We start from the raw sequence: 23751 nt of genomic DNA on the forward strand, positions 1-23751 counted from the left end.
AAATAAAATAAAATAAAAATTACATAATACTTCTTTCACCACCCAACCACCGTATGGCTACCATTGATGATACCATACTTACCACCACCATCTATACAAGTAGTAATCCACCATCGCTATTCTTTAAAAAAGTATCCAAATATGAAATAGAAAATTTATAATTTAAGAAAAAGAATAATAATATGTTAATTATCTAAATAGATCAACATTCAATTTCATATCCATCAAAACACTAACACACATCAAATTGACTTATCATTTATGTTAAAACTTATCACCAACTAATTGTATCTTTCTAATTTATAAAACATAAAAGGAAAAAAAAACTAGAAATATCCACAATTTCTTTTAATAATCTCCATTCTTACCGCCTCAGTAGTGACATTGTATGCTCCACCTCCATTGAAGCTACGGTTGTGAGAACAAGAGAAATAATGAGAGTAATAGAGGTGACATTCCTTTGTGAAAGTAAGATTAAGTTGTAAGATTGAAGACCAATGTTCATTAGCTTTCATCGTGTTGGTTGTTGTCTACTGCCTATCGTGGTTTATCGCTTGCCTGTTGTCGAAATAGAAAGACAAGAATTTATTTTTCCTCTTCATCCTTCAAATTAAAGAAAGGAAACAGAACTATAATGAGAGTTGTTGCAAGGATGATAGTTACGATGGAGAAGATAAAGAATGGTTGGGAATGAATCCTGGAGAGAGAATATTTGACCTACAGTGAAAAATAAAATGGATTTTGTTACTCTTTGTTTTAATTATTTTAATATATTTATTATTGATTTTTTTAAAAAAGGAGAATAAAAAAAGGAGAACCAAATATCATAATATTATTGATTTATATTTTAAGTGAATTCTATTGCTAATCAAAAAATTAAATAATTTAGATTTAATTGCACTAATTTAAAAAATATTAGGGATTTTTGAAAGCTATCCTTAAAAAACTAAGGGAAGAGGTATAATTGATTATCCTTAAAAAGCTAAAGGGTTCTTTTTATCTTTTGTCAGTTATTAATTTTGTCTATAGAAAAATTCTTGACTAGTCTTGATCTAATGTCCCACTTATATACCGAACTTATAAATAACTGATACATATTTATTAATTTTAAAACTATAATTTAAATAATAAAAATAAAAATTAAGAAAAAAAATAGAAGCCCAACATCTAATCAAAAACTTATTAATATGTTGAACTAGATGCAGATCAATCTAGAATAATAGTTAGCTAGAAGTGTATTTATACTTGGTAAGTGAGGCGCTTGAAATTTCACAATTTATAACTATATATTAAATGTAGTGAGCTAATTCTAAAATTAAGTGCTTATCATTTGCTTTTAATATTTCATTTTTATCTACTGAAACACTTATTTTTATTCCGGTTAAAATAAATTTTCTTGGCCCATATTTATTATCTTTTAATTTTATACAATTTAAGACTATTTTGTAATTCAACTTAAATGGGATATTTATTAGTCTGTTCGCTTTAAAGTTAGTTTTGATTTTGCGAGTCACAATTGTAAATGTAAAAAGGAGCTTTTCTGTATAAATACCTTAGTTTGCAATCCTATAGGAGATGAATAGTATCGGCGTGTTAGTGTCTGTTATGAAATTTTTCACAAATATATGAATCACAAAAAAATAATATAATGAGAATAGAGTATCATCCTACGAGGATTAAGTAATGATTACTGAAATTAATTAACCTACTAATATCTAACAATATAAAATAAATTAAAAAATTACTCAGAATCAAATTAATATAACAATGAATTACTATGACAAGATCTAGCAATAAATGAAAAAGGAGGAATTCAAGTTTAAGGCAACACTAGGACTTTTGATCTCCTAAGGTCATATCAAGGTTGAAAGAGCCAATTAATTGAATCTCTAATGTTGTATTTTATTATTCTACTACTAATCAATTAACCTTTTATCTCTAAACAATTAATTATTGCTTTTGATCCAATAAGGATTTACTCTTTCTCTTAAAAAGAACTCTCACCTATTTATTTAAAAGATACTCGCAATTTCTTCAATCTTAAAAGCTCCATAAAAAGACTAGTAAAGGGTGACACTTAGAAAATAAAAAGATATCTATATTTATTAAATTTATAAGGATGCATTTCTTTAAGTACCTTGTGTGTAAGTATCTCAATCAACAACATAACCAAATATGAATTTACAATTGTTGGTCAAAAGATCAAGATAAATAATCACAATAAGAAAATTTGAACATAAACAAAATAAATTTTCAATTAATTAAAGTTCGAATTATTTCTAATATTTATAAAGCTAAACCACAACCTTAGTATTAAATCTAATTATTAATCATTAGGAAAGCAACAAAAGCAAAAGAAAGTAAAACACCTAAAATAATTACAAGCTTAATAAGAGAGTAAAATCAATGATTATAGAAATGAATTGAAACCATAAGTTAGGGGAAAATGGTTCTCTAAGCTTCCTCTTACAAAAAAATTTGGATTAATTCCTTTCTGTATAAAATCACATTCTTAATACTTGAAACCTGGTTCCTAGTACCTCTCACGGCTCTAGGATAAAACATCCATACCCTAAATGTCTCAAAAGTAGGTATAAATACATCCATTCTTCTTTTTCCATGTTTCTTCAACACTTGGATCATTTTAATGTTGACTTGGACTGTGCCATAATTGGCCTTGACCTTGCATACTCCGTGTCATTAGGCACAAGCTTCATTTTTTATTTGAGCTCAAGTGACCCGACCTACTAGCTTTTAACAATCTATTTGGAAATCACTTATTTCTTAAAAGATCAAAGTTTTTATTTGATGAGCTATTAGGAATAAGCTTTTTATCAATTCCATTGCCTAAATGGAGGATCCTTATTCTTGATCTGTGTCCTGTATGCAATACTTACAAGAAAACTGTGGAACATCTTTTATTGTGCTCCAAGACTATATAAGTGTGGTTTGTCAATCAACAACACAACCAAATATGAATCTACAACTGTTGGCCAAAAAACCGAGATAAATAATCATAATAAGAAAATTTGAACATAATTAAAATAAAATTTTCAATTAATTAAAGTTCAAATCATTTCCAATATTTACAAAGCTAAACCACAACCTTAGTATTAAATCAAATTATTCATCATTAAAAAAGCAACAAAACAAGAGAAAGTAAAACACTTAAAATCATTACAAGCTTAATAAGAGAGTAAAATCAATGATTAAAAAAATGAATTGAAATCATAAGTTGGGGAAAATTATTCTCTAAGCTTCCTCTTGCAAAAAAAAGTTGGATTAATTCATTTCTGTGTAAAATCACATTCTTAATACTTGAAATCTTAGGGTTTCTAGTACCTCTCACGGCTCTAGGATAAAACATTCATACCCTAAATGTCTCAAAAGCAGGTATAAATACATCCATTCTTCTTTTTTCATGTGTCTTCAACACTTGGATCGCTTTAAGGTAGACTTGGATTGTGCCAGAATTGGCTTTGACCTTGCACACTCAGTGTCATTAGACATAAGCTTCATTTTTTATTTGAGCTCAAGTGAACCGGCCTACTAGCTTTTAACAATCTATTTGGAAATCACTTATTTCTTAAAAGATCAAATTTTTTATTTGAGGAGCCATTAGGAATAAGCTTTTTATCAATTCCATTATCTAAATGGAGGATTCTTATTCTTGATCTGTGTCTTGTATGCAATATTTATAAGAAAATTGTGGAATATCTTTTATTGTGCTCCAAAACTATATAAGTGTGGTTTGTCCCCCCCTAGTTATAATCATGAACCTCAAGCTATTCATTCTTTTGGAGATTAGTGGGATGGTCTTATGTGCTTTTGGAATCTCATTTTTCAGAGTGATATGATTTATAAAATTATTTTCATTATCTGTACTATTTGGAAGTATAAAAATACTGGAGTTTTTCAAAAGGCTCAATATAATCCTATTTTATTTAGTAATGGTAGCTTGAATCTTGATAGGAATTCTTGGCTTCGATTAAAGAGTTCTCCTCCCCTGATAGGCAATAGGCATGCAATCTTATAGGTCTCTTATGGCTTATCTTTTCTAAAGCTTTTCTTACTTTTGGCTATTGAATGAATTTTTTTTCTTACTTCTGATTATTGAGTGGGATTTTACTTATAATAAAGCTAGTATTGTTATCATCTGCAAGAATAGATATGGTACTATAGTAGATGGTCTCATGTGCAACAAAATTTCCTCCTCTAAGTTGGCTATTGAAGTTACTGAGATTAATTTAGCTCTAAATTTGTTATGTGTTTTGAAAATATTTATATCCTAACTATATTTTTTATTTTAATGTTTATGTCTTTTAGGACATTATATTCCATCTTCCGAGCAAGAGCATAATTTCCTCATTGTAATATTGTTGCTTTAAAGTCCATTAGTAGAGCTGATAACAAATAGTTTGATGGTTGGCTAAGAAGCATAAAGCTGAGAGTCTTTATTTTATTTGGGTTTCCTCTTCCCTTTAGTGTTATCTTCTTCATTTTGTACTTGCTTCCCTTTCCCTCCTCTAACACTCCTTTAAAAATAAGAACAAGAAATAGTTTCCAATTAATGAAAAATATTTTCTCTCTTAATTTTACTAATTCGATTATTTGCTCTAATTTAAGGATTCTTATATAGCATTATAGTACCTAGACTTATTTCTCAAGACTTGTTATGTTTATGGATTGTTGGTTTGTGTCACCAAATTGGGGGACAAGTCTAAATTATAAGCTTGAACTAGTTTAGTCCATATATAGTCAATAACATTTCACTTGAAGAAGAAGTACTAAGAGATGTAAAATATTCCATATTGAATGAATATATAAAAGGATAAAAAATTTACAATAGCAGGGTAACCCTTTAATTTGACTTAAATAATGCCAATTGTTAGTTCGAATTAAAATTGATTTTAACTTCAGAAAACTCTTCTATTTCTTTTAGGGACAATGCATACTTAGACATCTGAATTTTAATAATTTAGTCACTTTAACACAATTAGGCGTGGCCATAGTTCATTAAAAATTGGAACTAGACCGAAACCGTCCAAGGGACGGTTCAGGGCCGATTCGGAACTAGCCAGTTTGAAAGGCTAAAAAATTTAAAAATTATTTAAAAGAAATAAAAAAAATTGAACTTAATTTTCTTACCAAAAATTCAGATGCCTGCATATTCTCTTGTGGTTAGAAGGAATCAAAATCCACGTAGTTCTCTTATCTATTTAAAAAAAAAAAATATTTACCCCCTTAAATAATCCAGAAAGTAAATCAATAATTAGTTTTCTATTATCATTAATTATTCTACCAATATTGATTCTATTTCCTATATTTTAACTAGAATTATCACAATCTAAATAAGTATAATAAAAACTTAAAAAGTCATACAAACCATCTATTTTAGTCCTAAGATTAAAAAACATGTAACAAGATTAATTAAAAAAATTGGTGGTTTGGAACTTGAACCATTGGTGCCGGTTCCTCCAAATATTGAACCGGCCCTAACCTGCCCTTCTCTTGTTTCGCCCTGGTTTGAGATGATTCCATGTTTGACCGATTCGGTTTTAGTTCAAAATCGGCTTGTGGTCACCTTTAAACACATTGACTTTCAATTTAACCCAACAAGTACTTAAATTTTATTTTTATATTCTCTTAAATATTTATAATTTTTGATTTGATCTAACAGACACCTTAGCTTTATTTTATAATATTTAAACACCTATGCATAATATACATGGACGTGTCAAATGAAACCATATGTCAAAATATATTTAAATATTATAAAAAATATAAATTAAAGTGTCTATCGAATTATATTGAAAGATTATGTGTTAAAATAATCAAATGATTGAAATTTAGATATTTAAATATGCATTTAGCCATTTCTTTGTATATGATGTTAGTATCATTAGCTCGAGCGTTCTACTTCTTTAATATATAATGTTAGTATTATTAGTGAGATTTCAATCCAACAAGTTCATTAAGTCCTGATAGAGAAAAATAATATTAGAGTAAGAACATCAGTCAAGTATTATATTATATTATTAGTGAGGTTTATCAAGCCTTAATAGAGAAAAAAATATTAAAATAAGAATATTATTTAAGTTAATCCTAATTGGTAACAGATCATGTAACAAAAAATATAGAGATCAACTTGTTGAAAGGTCTAGTTCATTTAAATGTATATATTGGCAATTTTCTTTTATTTTCAGCTTCTTAGCTTGCGGTTGGTGCAATTATTTCCATCCATAAAGTTTGCAAAATGTTTGTTATGAGGGAAAAAAAAAATTGAATTGAATTTTATTTTATTTTTAGATTTTGAGAAATTATTCTTTTTTTTTTTTTTTCTGGAGGCTTCTATTTAACTTTTTTTCTTAATTAATTGGTCGAAATAAATCACATGTAAAATCTCAAGAAGTCTGAATTAGTTTTCACTTGCAAAATATGAGTGGCTTTAATTCAGTATAAAATTATAGACAAGTCTAATTTCTTTTACTTGCCTAATTATAAGTTTATAACTGAATTCAAGATTTTCTGAATATTATATATTTTTGTAAGTAATTCTAATCATATATTAAATTGTGTCTTTCAACCACCGGACATATAGCCTTTTAGCAAAAAGTGCTTATGTCCTGAAATAGTCTCGAATTTGAGACCCAACTCTTCACCTCCTTTTCAAAAATTATAATTGTTCAAGAAAAGAAACTTGAATCTTTCAGCTCATATGCTCACTTTATACTAAAATGACTCGACCATTTTAGTTTATTTATCCAATTTATATTCTATTATAAAGCAATATATATGAGATCGTTCTCCTATATTTAATATATATATTTTTTTTAACAATTAAAAAGCTGATGGATTAAGAGATCTAGAGACCTGAAAAATGTGTAAGAAAAATTGGATTATAAAAAAAAATTCCCCTACCCCAAGGACCATAACAAGTAAAATGGTTTAAAAATAAGAGGACACAGTTTAAAAAATATATATATTTTACTACTTCCTTTAAAATTTTATTTTTATAACTTTTTAGTTTTTAATTATTTATTTAAACTTCGTAAAAAAATACTAAAAATACACATAAATGATACTGATAGGATATCATTTTAATTTGTATTATTGTCAAACCAGCTAAATGAGACATATTTATCGTCTTTATTTTGTATGTTTATGTTTAGTGTCCATAATTGAAAGGATATTATATGTTTTCTTATAACAACTAGTCTATTTTAATAACAATGAAGATGTATATTTTAATAATACATTAAAATTCAGTTAAACATATATGAAAATAAAATAAAAATAGAATCAAAAAAGTCATTTAAGAATGTCAAAAAGAGATGATAATTTTATTTTTTTGAGTAACTATTTGGATTTTTATAATAATGAAATGGTAAATAGATGAAAGATGAAAATGATATTGTCATAAAGTTATTATCAAAAACAATATTTAAAAATATTAAAAGTACATCTATAAAATATCAAAAGGATACCACCGTGGAATATCAAAATAAAATATATAAATATATATTTTTTAAAAAATTTGGTCATAAAAATTAAAAAACAAATTAGGCCCTAAACAGAAAAATCTTAAAAATAAAGGGTCAAAACCCATTAAGCTCATGAAAATGGGCTTATAGCCTAAAAGTGTAATGGCTCTAAGGCCTACTAAATTGTAAAAAGACATTTAGGTCTTTGAAAAATACCCATATTGCTAATACCATCCTTCTTCTTTCCTGAGAGCTCCATCGACATGAGACACAAAAGATCACCACCCATTTCCTTTTTTAGTACCTAATCACCAAAGTACTCCGAAAACTCTAGACATCTCGTCAAAAAAGCAAGATTTAAATCGATAAAGCATAGTCTCCATGAGTAATTTGGATTGAAAAAAAAAAAATCTGCTACACCATTAAAAGTCTGACCACCACTCATTTTCTAGTTGTTTCAAAGGAACAGATCAACCATGACAAACCATCTAGAAAGAATTGACTATTGCTTTTTATCCATGAAACTCTAATAACTTTTCCTCTCTCCTATATACATCCACCTCATAATAAACTCTCACAAAACTCTGCCTGACATGAGAGTCGGATAAAACCGTATTTTTAAATCTAGTCGAAACTAGAAAAGAACAATTTTGTATTAAAAAACAAAAAACATAAAGGATTGATGATAAGACACCCAATTAGGAGCATTAACGCATAGAAGAAAGCTAAAAAGAAAGAAAAAAAATAAACATTTATAATGAAAAGAAAATACCAAGATGACATTGGGGTGGCTGCCGGTGGAAAAAAGCGACTGCCGGCTACCCAAATTAAAACCCTAAGAAAGGACAAGGAATAGGAAAAGAGAGAGGGTCTCAATGCAGCATAAAAAAAGTATGTGCCATATATTAAAAATTTAATAATTTATTTGAGCTTACATATGAGATAAAGACAATATGCCATATGAAAAAAAAAAAAAAAAAACTCAATTGAATTCCAACTGAGTTTTGAACTTCTTTTTTTTTTTTTCCTTTTCTTTTCAATTTCTTCTTTCTCCCAGTTGAGTTTCGACTCTGGACTTTGTATATTGTATTATAACTGGGTTGTGATCCATCACAATCAAATGGATTCTCGGCAAGTAACTTGCCGAAACGACACCCGTCTCCTTAGACATGTTAGGTATTGAATTGATAGGAGGAGGGAGAGACAAAATTGTAAGTGTTAATTGGTGACTGGCGAAAGATAATGAAAGGTGAAAACTGGAAAGCAACAGAGGAAGAGCATTAGAAAGCAAACAAGAAGCAGAGGAGTCAAATCGAATCGAAAGGTGTGTTTTATTCTGTAAGTTACAAATTGGGAGACGGCTCTACCAAACATTATTGGGTTCTTCTCTTAGTAAGCATCTCCTGCCTTCCACAACTCTACAAGCAAATGGGTTGTCGTTCTAATTCCACGTACATTAATTTCCATGGCAGCTTTCATTGTTTTCCTCCCTCATTCATTTTACCAAGGAAAACATTCTTAAATTGGTTACCGGTTAAACAGCGAAAATTACCCATAAATTTACAGTTCAAATCCTTTCTCTTTTAAGAGAACCACTATGAAGAAAGATACTTCTTTTAATTTTTTCAATATTAATTTTATGTGAAAGTTTTTGGGTTAATTGGTTCGAGATTTTAATCCGATGATGCTCTAAATAATAAGTTGTAATATCTTTTAAAAAATAATTTAAAAATTGAAAACGATTCTTTTAAGGTTAGATAAACGTTAGAAATATTATTTCTTTAGCTCTATCACTTAATGTAAAGAAATAATTATTTTGAATATATAGTGTGCAGCAAATTAAATCTTTTATAAATTTAAAATAAAATGGATAAACTTTTTTATATTAAATAGCACTAATTATGAATTATTTTTCGTTTTCTTTTTCGAAAATGGAGTCCTTCCAAGTTGATTCCAAAATAATTGATTACGTTCATGGCAATACCAAAGTATATGCGGCAAATATTCGTGGCACGCAATGCTGTGGTAACTACTTATTCTTCATGCTACAAAGACTATTCAACACTGCGAGTCACATACAACTTAAATTTTTCCTGTTGTTTTAATACCGATTTGGTTGATATTTTTAATTGTCTAAAATAAAAAACCGGAATTTAATTTTTATTTTTATTTTATTAAATATTAATAGAAATTTCTCAATGTATAATAATTAGTAAAAATGATTATTTTTATTACATTACTCATATTTTCTGTTTATTTAATTAAAGATTAAGTACCGTATAAATTTTAACCTCTCATATTTTGAAAACAAATACTATTTGGCTCAAATAGAGACACAATAATTGTATCTCGAGTTAAAATAAATATTTAATTTAATTTGATAATGACCTATTTCATCAATTAAATTTTTAATAAAAAAGCTCTAAATTGGTTGTATTAATTATTATGGATATTTTTAGTGAAAGTTTTATAAATTTCTCACTGAATTTTAATCTATTTTCTAATTAAATTATATAAATTTATATATTATACTACTATTGAGATATAATTATTGGGGTTTTTATTAAGCCACATAGCTCTAAATTTGAATATTAAATTTCTCACAGAAATTATTTTATCTCTATTTTCTATCATTTCACTAATAATATTAAATATAAAATCTAAAAAAGTTTAATATTCAAATTCATATTTTACCTCATAATTATAAATCTTATTTGATGCTAATTTGATACTAACTATATAAAAGTTTTACTGTACATAGATTTTCACATGACTATGAAAAAATGAAATGCTAACATAGGACGTGGATCACCACCCTATAGTGCTTGCTTTAGATTTTCCCAAAAGGCAATATATATAGAAATGTGGCAAAGACCAATTGTCTCACGTCCCCTCTCACCAACTCAAAGGGTATATGTGAATAAATAATTGACAAATTTTCCAAACCCACCTACCAAACTCCAAAATACTTGTACAAAAATTATTAATTAAAGAAAAGAAGCACAAACAAATGATGCCCCTTTGTTGGGGGCATTTTTAGTGAAATTTTGGGTTTATTATGATTAGGTCCTCAAATTAAATATATAAATGAATTAGGATGGCAAAGCCTAAGTAAGTACCTAAATTTGTAAAAGATAGTTGATTACCCCATTATTGAACTAGTGTTAATTTAACCTTCTAAAATCGTTAAATTTGATCAACTAAGTCCAAATATCATGTAAGATCTTGTAAATGCAACTCTTTGGATTTAATGAGATGATATGTCAATGGAATTAGTAGTCGATATGTGTTAACTCAAATAAGTTAGCCTTGTTAATAATTAATTTCCCAAGTTAACATAAAAATCTAATTAAAATTTAAATTAACTTATTAATATGAAATTTTAATTTACTTTTATAGATGAGAAAAAGAGAAACATTATTTTTATTTTTTTGGTTTGACGCTATTATAAGTTAAAATTTAGCTCCTGCTCTAAACATTTTTTGCCACGGTCGGCAATATCAATGCTAAATAATATTTTAATACCATATCATTAATTATACGATTTACAATTCAAACACAAAGATTTACTATTCAACCATATATGCATGAATACGAGAGCCTTAATTGATTATTTAGAAAAACATAAGGGCCTATTTGGCCCTTTGGCTAATTGTAGATCAGTGGTTGGTTGGCAAGATTTTTAATCATAATTAAAAGTGATGGTCGCGGCTACATTATACGTCCTGATTGTGCATTCTACCTTACCATAGTTCCAATTAACAAAAGTCATTTCCAATTCTCCAGGTGCTCGTGACCCCACAACCACGTGACGGAAGCTCTTTTCTTATTGGCTTTGGCCACACCGAAGCCAAGTCCATGCCTTCCCAACCGATGGTTTTATCTTTGTTTTCTTTTTTCTTTTTATTTTTCAATGAGAAAATCCAACATGGCAAATACTAACAATTTTCTTTTATTTCCAACAAAAATTTTATTACAGAAAATATTGGTGAAGGAATTTAGAAAGTATTAGTATTATTTCAAAAATTATTTATAATTTTATATTCTCTACATTTCAAAAGAAATTATTTTTTTATAATTTATTTTTCATTTTTTATTTTATTAAATAATTAGTAAATATGTTTTTATTGATAAAAACAATCATACGTATAATTACTTTTTATATTTTATATTTTTATAATTATTTTTAATAAAAATCTTAATAAATTAACAATAAAAATTGACGAGAGTAACTATATTATTTTATATTCTTAATTTTTATATATAAAATGAAAATAAATTATTTTTAAATAGTTGAACTAATTTTATAAATAAAAATATTTTAAATTAACTCAACTATTTTATATATATAAAAGATAAAAATATATAAAATATTTTATATTTAAATTAATTAATTTCCGAGTTCATCACTTAAAAAATAGATTATATAATATTTTTATTCATAAAAATTACTAAATTTAAAATTTTTTAATAGTAGAATTTAAATATTAAAAAATAATTATATCCTATTATACAGTTAGTCTTCCAATAATCTAAAAAAAAGAAAAAAGAGCTCATTGAATTACGATCAATTTAATCAATAATAATAATTTTGATTTTGGAGAAAAAAAGAAAACCATGAAAAATCTTCATTTAACGTCGACTAATTGGTTATCATCAGAGCACCCCAAATTTTTGTAATGGACCCCACCATACAACAATATCGCCCTTCCCTAAAATAGTTCTCTCGCCGTGAAAAGAAAAAAGAAGCCAAAAGGAAAAGCTGTCACCTGAAAAACCATTTTTTTTTTTTTTTAAAATTTAGTTTCATAAAATTCATAATTCAAACCCTTCTCTTCCTTTTCTGCTCTGTGCACATGTATATATATATATATATATATATGTATGGAAAAGCTTGAATCTTTTTAGCTATGGATGTGTAGCTTAATATTAAAAAAAGAAGGCGCAAATTAGCATCAACTACCACTGATATGCTTGGTGTACTCTGCGCACGCCCTAAGCCTTGGATCCTCAACTCTCTCACTCACTTCCACGCCTTCTCTACGGCGTCGTCTCACTACAACCACCGCCTTTTACAACCTCCGTTACACTTCTCCGATTCCTCTCGTCAGCAGCATCGCCACCACTGCCGTCGTCGCTTCGTCGATTCTGGCTTTGGCGGTTTTTCCGCCGCCTCCTCCATATGGCACGTGATACAGCCCTCCGGGTTTAAGAAGAGGAGGAGGAGGAGTAGTAGTTGCGTTCGGCGGCTGTTGGTGGCGGAGGCTAGAGGTGAAGGATCGTGGAATGTGGCGTGGGATGCTAGGCCGGCGCGTTGGCTGCACCGCCCTGACTCGGCGTGGTTGTTATTTGGAGTGTGTGGTTGTCTGGGTCCAACTACTGATTTTTGGAATGACGTTAATCCCGAGAATGTTGTAAATACTGATGAAAAGAGTGATGGTACTGGTGGGTGTGATTTGAATGGGACTATGACTTGTGATGTTAAAAATGATGAGGTTGATGATGATGATGATGATGATGATACTTCCAATGATTTTAAAGTCACAGGTTTGTTTGATTTTTTTTTTTGAAATTTTAGAAAGTTTCAATTTCATGGACTCCGTGATTTCTTTTAATTAGAAAAATTAATTATATTTTTTTACTCACAAAAACCTGAACGCTGAACTGTTTTTTCAATTTTATTCAAAGTTAAATAAATATTTCCGATTCTTCTTGCTGGTGAGAATTTACTTACGTAGTGTTTGTTAAGATCATATTTGATAGGGAATGTAGAAGCAAATTATATGTATTAAATGGATAGGCTCTAAAAGGAGGAGTGGTGCAGGAGTACTGGCTGATGGGCGATGCCTGTTTAGAGCAATAGCTCATGGGGCTTGTTTGAGAAGTGGGGAAGAAGCTCCTGATGAAAATCGCCAGAGAGTACTTGCTGATGAATTAAGAGCTCAAGTCAGTTTCAATACTGAATACTCAAATTTCTTATTCTTTTTATCTGTTTGTGTATGCGTCTATATGTATACAATAAGATTTTATCTTGTATGATTGATGACTCAATTTGGTTTTGTAGGTGGTGGATGAGCTTTTAAAGAGGCGGGAAGAAACCGAATGGTAGGTATTCTGCTTGTAGAATTTGCAAATGCCCTCTTATCTGTTAGAATGATATGCCAAATTTAGTGGTTTTCCTTTTCTTTTTCGTTTTTGCAATCAACCTTAGGTTCATAGAAGGTGATTTTGATGCATATGTCAAGCGAATCCAACAACCTTATGTGTGGGGTGGAGAACCTGAATTGTTGATGGCTTCTCATGTTTTAAAGTAAGTTCTAAAACTTTTTCTTTTTAATTACTTCATTTGCTTTGAGCACTGCGACATGAATTTAGTTTGTTAGAAATCCTGATGAACAGTGCCAGAGGAAGGGGGAGCGCTAGTAGGGGCTATGAGTTCTAATGGCCTTCAAAACCTGCAAATATCTCAAATTTCTCCTTATAATTTCTTCATTTTTGAGCTTGTTCCTTAAGATTTAGTCTTATTTTACCGTCTAATCTCAAAAAATTCTGAATTTTCCTTATAATTACTTTATGTTTTTAGCTTAGTATCTCAACAAATTTTGTGGTTAAATGTCACCTATTTATAAATTCTCCTAGCTTTTCACTTTGGCCCCTCTCAACCAAATCTTTAGCTCACCACAGTTGATGAATTTAGTGTACATGCCTGCAATTTAATGCATGTGAACTGGAATTTGAGCTTGTTCAGTTTGTGCTGCTATCATTGGTCAAGTTAGAATTCCTTACTATCTTCTAGAATTATTTTGGTTTTTAATAAGATCCCATTGAAAATCTAAATAATGAATGATGTCAAAGCAAATGGAATTCTGCAATTCCAGTCAATTTTTCAAACTGCTGCCAAAGGTGTAATTAGACTTGCATGCTGGTTTGAATTCCTAGTACTCCTTTTATTTTATTTCTGACCTCAAAGATTGACAATTCATTTCACTCAATTGCTCAGGACTATGATTTCAGTCTTCATGATAGATAGGGCATCAGGTAATTTGGTAAACATAGCAAATTACGGTGAAGAGTATCGGAAAGATGAAGTAAATCCCATTAATGTGCTGTTTCATGGATATGGGCATTATGACATATTGGAGACTTCAGGCCAGAGTTACCAGAAAGTGAACTTGTAGAAAATTGGGTGTGGTTCATAGAATAATTACACCCTTGAATCAAACAAAATAATTCTACAGGGAGTGTTCTTTTTCTTCGTGCTGTATGTTTTCCAGCTAGATGAGAATCTATCTCAAATTTGACGGATTTTGCAGTAGCAACCTTAATTTGGAGCAATAGGCTTGCTAAGTTTTGTCGGTCCGAGATTGCTTTATGATTTTAAATTCAACCAATACATCACGTTGGTAAATCTATTTTCTGGGCGTTTAGAAGATTTTCCGTTTTTCTTTTTCTCCCTACCATGCAAAAGCATATCTTCTTTTGGGTTTCTCAACTATATTAATTTTGGTAATTTTATCATCACGTTTATACTGGTGGATGACGGGAAAGGTATGAACTTAAGCTTGAAAGAGTTGTAAAATACACAAGGCTTCTGAAAAACAGTGTAGCAGCGGTTCAAGTTATTACTGAGCTACTACAGGCTCCTCCTCTGTATAGTTACTTCATATTTGGAAGCATTTTATTTTACCTGCTTTTCTCTATCTAACATTTTGGTCTGGGCTTGGTTATAATTTGCGTTATATACTAAATTGCTGGACATGTAATATGCATTTCAGAATGTTGATGATATGTGTTGAAGTTAGGTAATGTTTTGAAAGAATTATATAAATGACAATGCCAATGGACATAGACTATCCAGTAACCATCTCAATGTCTGCTGATGCCTCCATAATCTGAACAGGGAGTCTCTGTGTTACCGATGGCAAATTGTTTTGTTCAATCTCTGTAGAGATTCAATTTTGTTTTCGATAGTGAAATATGAATGCATAAAATGTACTTTTTTTAGCATTGGTATTTCTGCTGCTATGGATACACTGCCTCTTGCGAACGTCCTCTCTCTCTCCTTTCTCCCTGACCCATTATTGAGATATTCCTACCATTTACTTAATTCTCTGAGTATTCTTTTCCAGAAACTCGGATCAAGTCTTCTGCCAATTCCACATAATATTTTGTAGTTTATAACTTGTTGCTATAAGTTTACCCTATAGAAGTGCTTTACTCGTATAAATAAAGGTGATATAGGGTTGAAATGGAGCTATATCTCCAATTCTCCATGGAGTTTAATGGTTCCAGTTTTCTCTCTGAAGGCTCTTAGTGGGTTAGAGCAGGTTTGCCATCTGTGACAGAAACCGACATATGTAGCTTTCTGGTTTATGCCTGTCAAAGTGCAGGTCATTTTGGATCAAATTCCAGATGCAACCAAGACTGGCTCAAGCAAAAAGAGGGTCTTTCTCTTTTTCTTCATTTGATTGATCTGAGTTACCAAATGCCAAAATCAATTTACCAGTGAAAACTGACACTAGGATATGGTTGATTTTGGAGTAACTTTGTTTCTTCTACTTCAACATTTTTCAAAAGACACTTGGCAAAAAATAGCCGGTTAACAGCATGGCATAGCAAAGCCAAAGGTTGTGCAAGACTGGTTAGTTTTGCTGAGACTGGTACTTATCCTAGGGGACCAAGTTTGAGGATTAGACAAGAAAATGTTGGATATGATAAGCTGTTCAATCTAATGGTCCATGTTCAATATCATGTCTTGACAAATTTCAGGGTTGGAGGTGACACTGAAAACCTTTCATTTGACACGAGACCAGGACCTTTCCCAATTATTCATTCAAAAATGAAAGATTCCTAGAATAATACTAGATATGCCACTTGAACACTTGCAATTTCTTTTAACATTGAAAGGTCAATTGCAAATTTTTATTTTGTAATGGCCCCTACAGGCTTAGCGTGAACCCTATCCAATGTGATTCAGGATTTGAGGCCAACGACAATGGCGGCCTGGCTAGTGGAGACAAGACAGCCAAGTAAGCGACCCAAGTCTATATTTTGCAATAGCTGAGCTCATGAGCCTCCACAAATCCTTGAAAGATAGATTATTATAGGGGGCTCAAAAACTTTTGTGGTTGGTGGAAAGAAAAGTTTGTTTGGTGCTAGGCTCCGCCGCCCCTTACCTCCCTCAACCCCTGCCGGTATCGGCGAGAGCAGCTGATCACTTTCATATCAAATTGCAAAAAATAAGTAGCATATCAATATGTCCAACCAGTCGATCAATAGCATTAGCATATCAAACAGTACTTATAGGGGTGTCTAACTAAATCGCATCAAAATACTGTCTTACTTGCGATCAATTTAACTTGAAAATTCGAAGCTCGAAACTCACTTCACACTTGATCAATTTTATTTTTGGAGTTCAACTTTGGCTAGATGATATATTAAATATGTTCGACTGGTCAGCTCGATCGTATATAATAAGCTTGTGAGTTTATTGAATCTAATATTGTAGAGCTACTTGGTTTTGAGCTAAATCTGATTAACATCGAGGTAATTTCAAATATTTTTTTTGAGCCAATTGTATATTGATTTAAGTCAATTACACCAGTAGATAGTCATGGCTAACACTAAATTTATTTATTTTTGAAATTATATAGGATTGCACAAAATTAATGTTAAAGCTAATTCTTGATCTATTTGGTAATTATATATAATTGATATGTATTATTTCAAGTTTATAAAAGTTTGAATAACCTTAAAGAAAAAATGATTAAATAAATTTGACTAAGCATTTGTCTTTTATTTTCCTTATTGAATATAACTGGTCAGAAAATTAAAATCTGAACTGATTATCCATAAAAACAAGTTCAGGAACATACTACTATTTAAGCCATTATACATGTTTCTTGGACGAGTCTAAATCAGAAATTGCAGAAAAGTGGAAAGTCTGATCAATAAAAGAAAAAGAGGGCAAAGTGTAGAATCTCTTATTTTTATTTTTATTTGCAAACAAATTTCCAATTCCCTATTCCCAAACAACCCAATTAAAGATGCTTCTTTTCTACACCAATAAGTTTGTGACAAAAAGCCCATATACTACTTTCCCACTAACTTGCACTTGCAGCTTCACTTCTTTAAATTTTCTACTTCCAATACAAGTATACAACTATAAATGAAAATTTCTTGTAGACAAAAGTTTCCTGTTCAATACTAAAGAATGACCAGCATTTACCTTCTGAAACAATTACCCCCCAAAAAGAAAAAGGAAAAAAAAAAAATGCTTCCAGTATAAGACACCAGATAAATATACTTTCTTGGAGGAAAGCAACAAAATTTGAGTAATAATTTTGAGAACTGATTCTTGGCCAAGACTTTTGTTAAGGGTTGGGGACAAAAGTGCCAACATAGCCAATTCCTGAAATGAAGAAGGCAATGGATTGGAGGAACAGGTATATGAAGTAGCGGTTCTTTCCAAAGGTAAAATCATAGCACCCACAAATGAAGAGATATGCTCCAACGCCAAGCTCTAATAAGTGGAGTCTGTACATGCAAACAACAAAAAAGCTTGTCAGTTTCACATGATAATAGTTTTGAAGTATTTTCTTTTAGTGTAAAATTCTTGAAAACATTGCTCGGATTGGAATTGAAATTCCTGAGGCAGACACTTCTCCACCAGGCTACTAACTTGTTAAAGGTTTACCTTTCACCAATCCTAATTCGAGGTTTCCTGGGAGCTTTAGCAGTGGATTTTGTCTTGAGAGCATCTCCTAGTTTTTCAGTGACAACCCATTCATTCACTCTTCCTGCCTCCAGCAAACCAATCAATGTTGCCTTAGTTCTGTGCAGAGACATTACATTCTCAAATAGAACCCAGAATACCAGTAGGTGCAATGATCTGCAAAATTCATATAAATACTTGATTATTAGAATCTGACAAGTTATTAAAACATGTCAGCATCAAATTAGAGGTGGTGGAATATGACCTTGGAGTTCCAACAGCATTCAGGATAGTAACAGTTGAAGGAATATAGACAGATCCCCACTTTGGAACTTCCACTTCAGGAACCAAAACAGTTGCAGGCAAAACAACACAATAGAACAGAAATGTAACAATATGAGCTACAATCTTTCGGACGAAGAAGAAACTGTAGATCACATAAAACTTCTTCCATAGTGATACTTTCTGCAGAAAATTGTACAATCTACATAAGTTAAAACTAAAAGAAGCAGTAACAGCTCAATCTCAAAATTAAGCAAAAGCACATACACATATTTACCTTGTTCCTACATATTTCCATTGCCATTTTCTTGAATAGATTTGCAGGGCCACATGACCATCTATGTTGTTGGTATCTATATGCTTTGAAGGTACTTGGTAATTCATTTTTTACCTACAACAATCAGTCATGTTTGCTTGCACCAGATTAGTTATTTTGCAAATAACATTATTTAGTAGCAGGGTTTTATATTGATACCTTGAGGTCAGCAAGGTAAACGAACTTCCAGCCCTTGAGACTAGCCCTGACAGCCAAATCCATGTCTTCAACTGTTGTTCGATCTTTCCATCCTCCTGCTCCATTGAGAGCTGAAATTCTCCAAACACCAGCAGTGCCTGCATCAAATGTATATCAGAAAGTTTGCATTGGCATGGAATACATAGAATTGAAATGGGTTGTTAAAAGATTACAATTGTACCATTGAAACCGAAGAAGGCATATGTTGAAGATCCCACTTCTTGCTCCACAGTGAAATGATAATCCAGTGACATTTCTTGCATTCTTGTCATTAAGCATTCGTCTGCATTAACTACAAAACCACACCCCACATCAAACTACAGTCTTTCTTTCTTTTTCTAAGGTTTAATCCAATATTTAAAACAGAAACAGTTGTAAAAAAAAACATTTCATAGAGTATTTATTTAGCACATGAATCACATATGAAATAACAAAAAAAAATTATTAGTTATCCTATTAGGATATCACTTTACTATATAAATCATTACATGATTAACTGCCCAATCAACAAAAAAAAGATCTAAATCACAGCATAAGACAATAAGAACAAGATAATGACTGATCCTGCTTCAGAAATTGCTGCCTACACTCAATATATTGTTCATGTATCAACATCAAGATCAGGGGTTGATTTGTAAACATGACTTGAGGTCTTTATCAGCCGAAATATTATGATATGTAGTTTTGGCCAGTAAATTGCTTTTTCTTTTTTTTATTCTGAAGAAGAATTCTTGCTTTCAATCTTATGAGTATAAATTATTCACAATGTCACTTTCCTTTACCAATATATTTGGACACCTGATGAAGAATGTGAACGACAGGTGGTAGCTGGCCAAGTTTATACAAGTAATTTAAGATTCAAATCAAGGTGTTATTTATTATTAAAGGAGAAGCAATTCATTGATTGAGATTAAAATTTAACCATGATCTACTTTTGGATTTCAATGCCAAAATTCTAGTAAAGTGGAATATCTTTTATTCTCATATAGAATGATAACGTTTGAAAAAATCTAAGCTTGGTGTAGACAATATAATTAATAAAAAAATAACACATATATATAAATATTTTATATTTTGATATTGAATGATTGATAAATATTATATCACTTAAAACTAATAAATATGTATTAATTATTTATGGATTTAGTATATAGGTGCGGACATATACTAAGTCTAAACAAGAATTTTTTTTATAAAAATTAAACTATTAATTTTTTATATTTTTTTATTTAATTTTAGCGTATGTCTCCATTCACGTACCAAACCGATAAATAATTGACACATATTTTTTAATTTTAAATAATATAATATGTATCAACCATTTAATATAAAATATAAAATATTTAAATATACGTGTCATTTTACTATTTACTGCAGTGTATGTACAAGAATTTAGTAAAAAATTCATCATTTTTTAATGCGACTGTGATGTACTTTATATTTTAAAAATGTAAAAATAAAAAAACACGAAGGACCCACAATTATCAAAAGTTTCATAAAAGGAAGAATTAGTAAAGTAAGAATACCAAATTTCCAGCGAGCTTGAACAAGACCAATTTCTGAGTTATGGACAAGGAATGGTATGGTTCGCCAAAGGAAGTCAGGCTCAGGTTGGAAGTCAGCATCAAAAATGGCCACATAATCACATTGTTTGACGTAGCTGTGTTTCATTCCTTCTTTAAGTGCTCCTGCTTTGTACCCATTTCTGTTGTCTCGAATCTCATACTTTATGTTGATGCCTTTGCTTGCCCATCTTTGGCATTCTACTTCCACCAAGCTCTGCTTTTTCATATTCCAAAACATTAACAGAAAAATAATCAAGTTCTTAACATTTTGAGCCTAGGGTACAAGTGCCTTGAAGCTCAAGCCTTCAACTTGATATATATATATATAGCATAGACAAGTTTATTTTTCATATAGTTATAAGAACCTTAATGGTAGGATCTGTTGAGTCATCCAGCACTTGGATTATGATTCGGTCGGACGGCCATGAAAGCCCACATGCAGCTCCAATGGACAGCTGATAAACCTGCATTTACATTTACAAAAGCTTCTGCCATCAAATTTAAAACCACAAGGAGGGCTTTCTGTGGTAAGCTAGCCAGCTCGCTAATCAAAAACAAAACTTTAGAAGATTTGAAAAGTTTTTTAGGAAGTATACCTCCTTTTCATTGTACATTGGAATTTGAACTAGAACCATAGGATAAGTAGAATTCCCAAGCTCAATATCATCCTTCATAGGCTCCCATTTGTATCTTTTGCTTGGTTTTCTTCCAAATAATTTCACAAAAGTTATAACAATGCCCATGTATACCCTCTCAATAAACAGCATTATTGACATGGCTAAGCACATTATCACCAATAATTTCAGGACCGGCACGATTAATGGTGCTTTTACTACTTGCCAAACCAACCCAAGCTGACCTGTAATATCATCTGAACCCCCACTTCTAAATGTATCAGGAAAAATGTTAACAGAAGAAGGTAGATGATCCATAATACTAGCTAGCTAGCTAGATAGGTATATTTGAAAAGAAATATTAAAAAGGCTATAAAGATAATATGTGACAATATATGTGCTAGACAGGTTGATATGTATATAAAGGGCTATATATATACACACACACACGCACACATATACCCTTTGCGAAAAGAACAAGAATGGCTTGTTTGTGCCTTTGTTCTGTCTATTGATTTTTGCTTTCGAGTTACGTTTAGGCAATGTAGAGGGGGAGAGAGAGAGAGAGAGAGAGAGAGAAAGAGAGAGAGAGAGAGGTACTATAGCTAGCTGGACTAGTGTCAGTGGTTTTGATTATTGAAGTTCAGCTCACTCCATTACAGAAGCAGACCCACAATCTTGCTAGCAATATGATCACAGAAAAAGAAAAAAGAAGAGAACTCGCTCAAGAAAAACCCTTTTTCTTTAATTTGTTGGAGAAGAAGAGAATGCTCCTTTGGTTTGTTCCTATGCTACTATTTAAAGAAAGGAAGAAAGATTAAAGAAGAGTCATATGGTCAAGAAAATGGATAAAGACTTGTGATCTAAAACCAGCAATCGTCAATTTGCAAATTTAATAATGCAGATGAAATGCTTGATTAATTACATTTAGTCCATTTCATTTTAAGTTAATTTGTAACTAACCAAGTATAGTTCACCCATCATTTTCATTAAGGGCCGGCAATCTGTTAATTGCAGATGCAATTTTGAGATAGATTTTAATTTAAAACCTATCTAAAATATGGGTTGAAACATATATTAAAGATAAAAAAAAAACTTTTTATAAATCTACTTAGATAATTGACTTATATTCATTAGTTTTAAACATTCGATCATTCGATATTAAAATATAAAATATATATTACAGAATAAGAATTTGAATTGATAATTAAGTTAAAGATATGCAGGTGGTTGATGTTAAAACTGAGAGACCCATAATTAGGAAATGTGAAAGAGGAAGTAGTTCTTTTGTATTTTTTGTTTTTTTAATGTTAGGGTGTGATAGAGGATTGTAAATTTGACTGATGGGTAGCGTGGGGGTTTGAGAATAATCATTGGAACATGAATTTCTTCTTGTCATCCTGTTTGTTTGCTATATGTGTGTTCCATAAATCAATTCACTTACAAGCTTTCATGGGGACCATCTTCAACCCCTTTCTCATAAGGAAACTGCTCCTCCTATGATTTCTTAAGGCTTTCTCTTTCTATTGTGGGAACAACTCGTCCTCTTCATTTTCTTTGCTTTAATGAGATTAACACTACTGTAAAAGTAAATCCTGTGATCTAACACAGTTAAATAGTAAAAATTATTAATAACTATGGTTCCGAATGTATCTGGATTAGTCTTAGCTAAGATAGTTAATCATGTTGTATAAAATATAACTTTAGGATGGTGAACGATATACTCAGAAGTCGATCTGATAATTAAGTTAATAATAAAGAGTCGATTTGAGCCATTTAAATTCTAGAGAATTAATGCATTTAAAGGAGCCTTTTATAGTTCGATTTGATTTATCAATAATAAGCGAACGAGTTTAGGCTTAATAAAATAAATTTAAACATTAAATCTATTCCACTTTAAAATTTAAATAAAAGAAGATTAAGAATTTATCATCAGTAGTTCACCCATTATGTTAGGGTTTCATATCCAAACAGACCGTTTCTTTAAACATTTTTAACTAACTAAACAGTGTGCATCTTCTTCTGGTTTCTAATTATATAAGCAAATTAACTAGTAATCAATCAAATTTAAGGAGCGGAAAGCAACATGGTTGCCATTATTGTAGTTGTTAATGATGACATTTCAACAATTTAATTTGAATCACTGACTATCTAACAAGTTGCTCGATTACTAAATCTGGAGTTGTAATTCTCTGGTTTAGTAGCTATTAGAATTTAGAAATGTTTTTTTTTCTTTCCCTTATCATTCGAGGCTAGTATGAACCCTCCCTTCCTTCACTCTTCTAAGCTAATTTCATTAATGCATGGGAAGACTAACGGATTGTGGACTATATAATAAAGGGTAGTCGGCATTTTACATGTGCCATAAAATTGAATATACATCTAATGCAAAGAAGATAACTCAAACCTAAAATTTTTTACTCTCAACGCTCTTGCCACTTAAGCTAGATCTCAAGTGTAATGGCAGTTATATTAAATTTGATGACAGAAAATTAATGAATTGATATTTTAAGACCACAATTAATTTTAGTATAAATGTTAGTGACCAGTTGAGAAAAAGGTACGCACTTTAGTTTCT

At 30.5% G+C, this 23751-nt stretch overlaps 2 protein-coding genes across 2 annotated transcripts; one reads left to right on the forward strand and one right to left on the reverse strand.

Moving 5' to 3' along the window:
- The first annotated feature begins 12239 nt into the window (after window positions 1-12239).
- On the forward strand, window positions 12240-15191 carry LOC8267805. The gene is made up of 5 exons (XM_015726420.3): window positions 12240-13031; window positions 13309-13430; window positions 13549-13589; window positions 13696-13794; window positions 14485-15191. The coding sequence occupies exons 1-5, from the start codon at window positions 12455-12457 to the stop codon at window positions 14660-14662; spliced, it is 1017 nt and encodes a 338-aa protein (XP_015581906.2). The 5' UTR covers window positions 12240-12454; the 3' UTR covers window positions 14663-15191.
- A 2265-nt stretch (window positions 15192-17456) lies between these two features.
- On the reverse strand, window positions 17457-21946 carry LOC8267806 (glucomannan 4-beta-mannosyltransferase 9). Its single transcript, XM_002530846.4, has 9 exons — window positions 21156-21946; window positions 20925-21023; window positions 20521-20773; window positions 19176-19286; window positions 18956-19092; window positions 18758-18871; window positions 18464-18663; window positions 18181-18375; window positions 17457-18020 (listed from the first exon to the last, which is right to left on the reverse strand). The coding sequence occupies exons 1-9, from the start codon at window positions 21489-21491 to the stop codon at window positions 17858-17860; spliced, it is 1608 nt and encodes a 535-aa protein (XP_002530892.3). The 5' UTR covers window positions 21492-21946; the 3' UTR covers window positions 17457-17857.
- Window positions 21947-23751: the final 1805 nt, after the last annotated feature.

Source organism: Ricinus communis, chromosome 6, assembly GCF_019578655.1.
Source record: "Ricinus communis isolate WT05 ecotype wild-type chromosome 6, ASM1957865v1, whole genome shotgun sequence".
In the NCBI taxonomy this organism is placed as follows: domain Eukaryota; kingdom Viridiplantae; phylum Streptophyta; class Magnoliopsida; order Malpighiales; family Euphorbiaceae; genus Ricinus; species Ricinus communis.

Excerpts from the sequence above, each read along its gene's own strand:
- LOC8267806 (XM_002530846.4), bottom strand. The coding sequence starts at position 21,491 with ATGGATCATCTACCTTCTTCTGTTAACATTTTTCCTGATACATTTAGA. Across the intron at positions 20,774-20,924 it reads CAACAGATCCTACCATTAAG|AGCTTGGTGGAAGTAGAATG; the intron begins GTTCTTATAACT and ends ATGAAAAAGCAG. Across the intron at positions 18,376-18,463 it reads AATGCTGTTGGAACTCCAAG|ATCATTGCACCTACTGGTAT; the intron begins GTCATATTCCAC and ends TGAATTTTGCAG.
- LOC8267805 (XM_015726420.3), top strand. The coding sequence starts at position 12,455 with ATGCTTGGTGTACTCTGCGCACGCCCTAAGCCTTGGATCCTCAACTCT. Across the intron at positions 13,431-13,548 it reads CTGATGAATTAAGAGCTCAA|GTGGTGGATGAGCTTTTAAA; the intron begins GTCAGTTTCAAT and ends TTGGTTTTGTAG. Across the intron at positions 13,795-14,484 it reads ATGGCTTCTCATGTTTTAAA|GACTATGATTTCAGTCTTCA; the intron begins GTAAGTTCTAAA and ends TCAATTGCTCAG.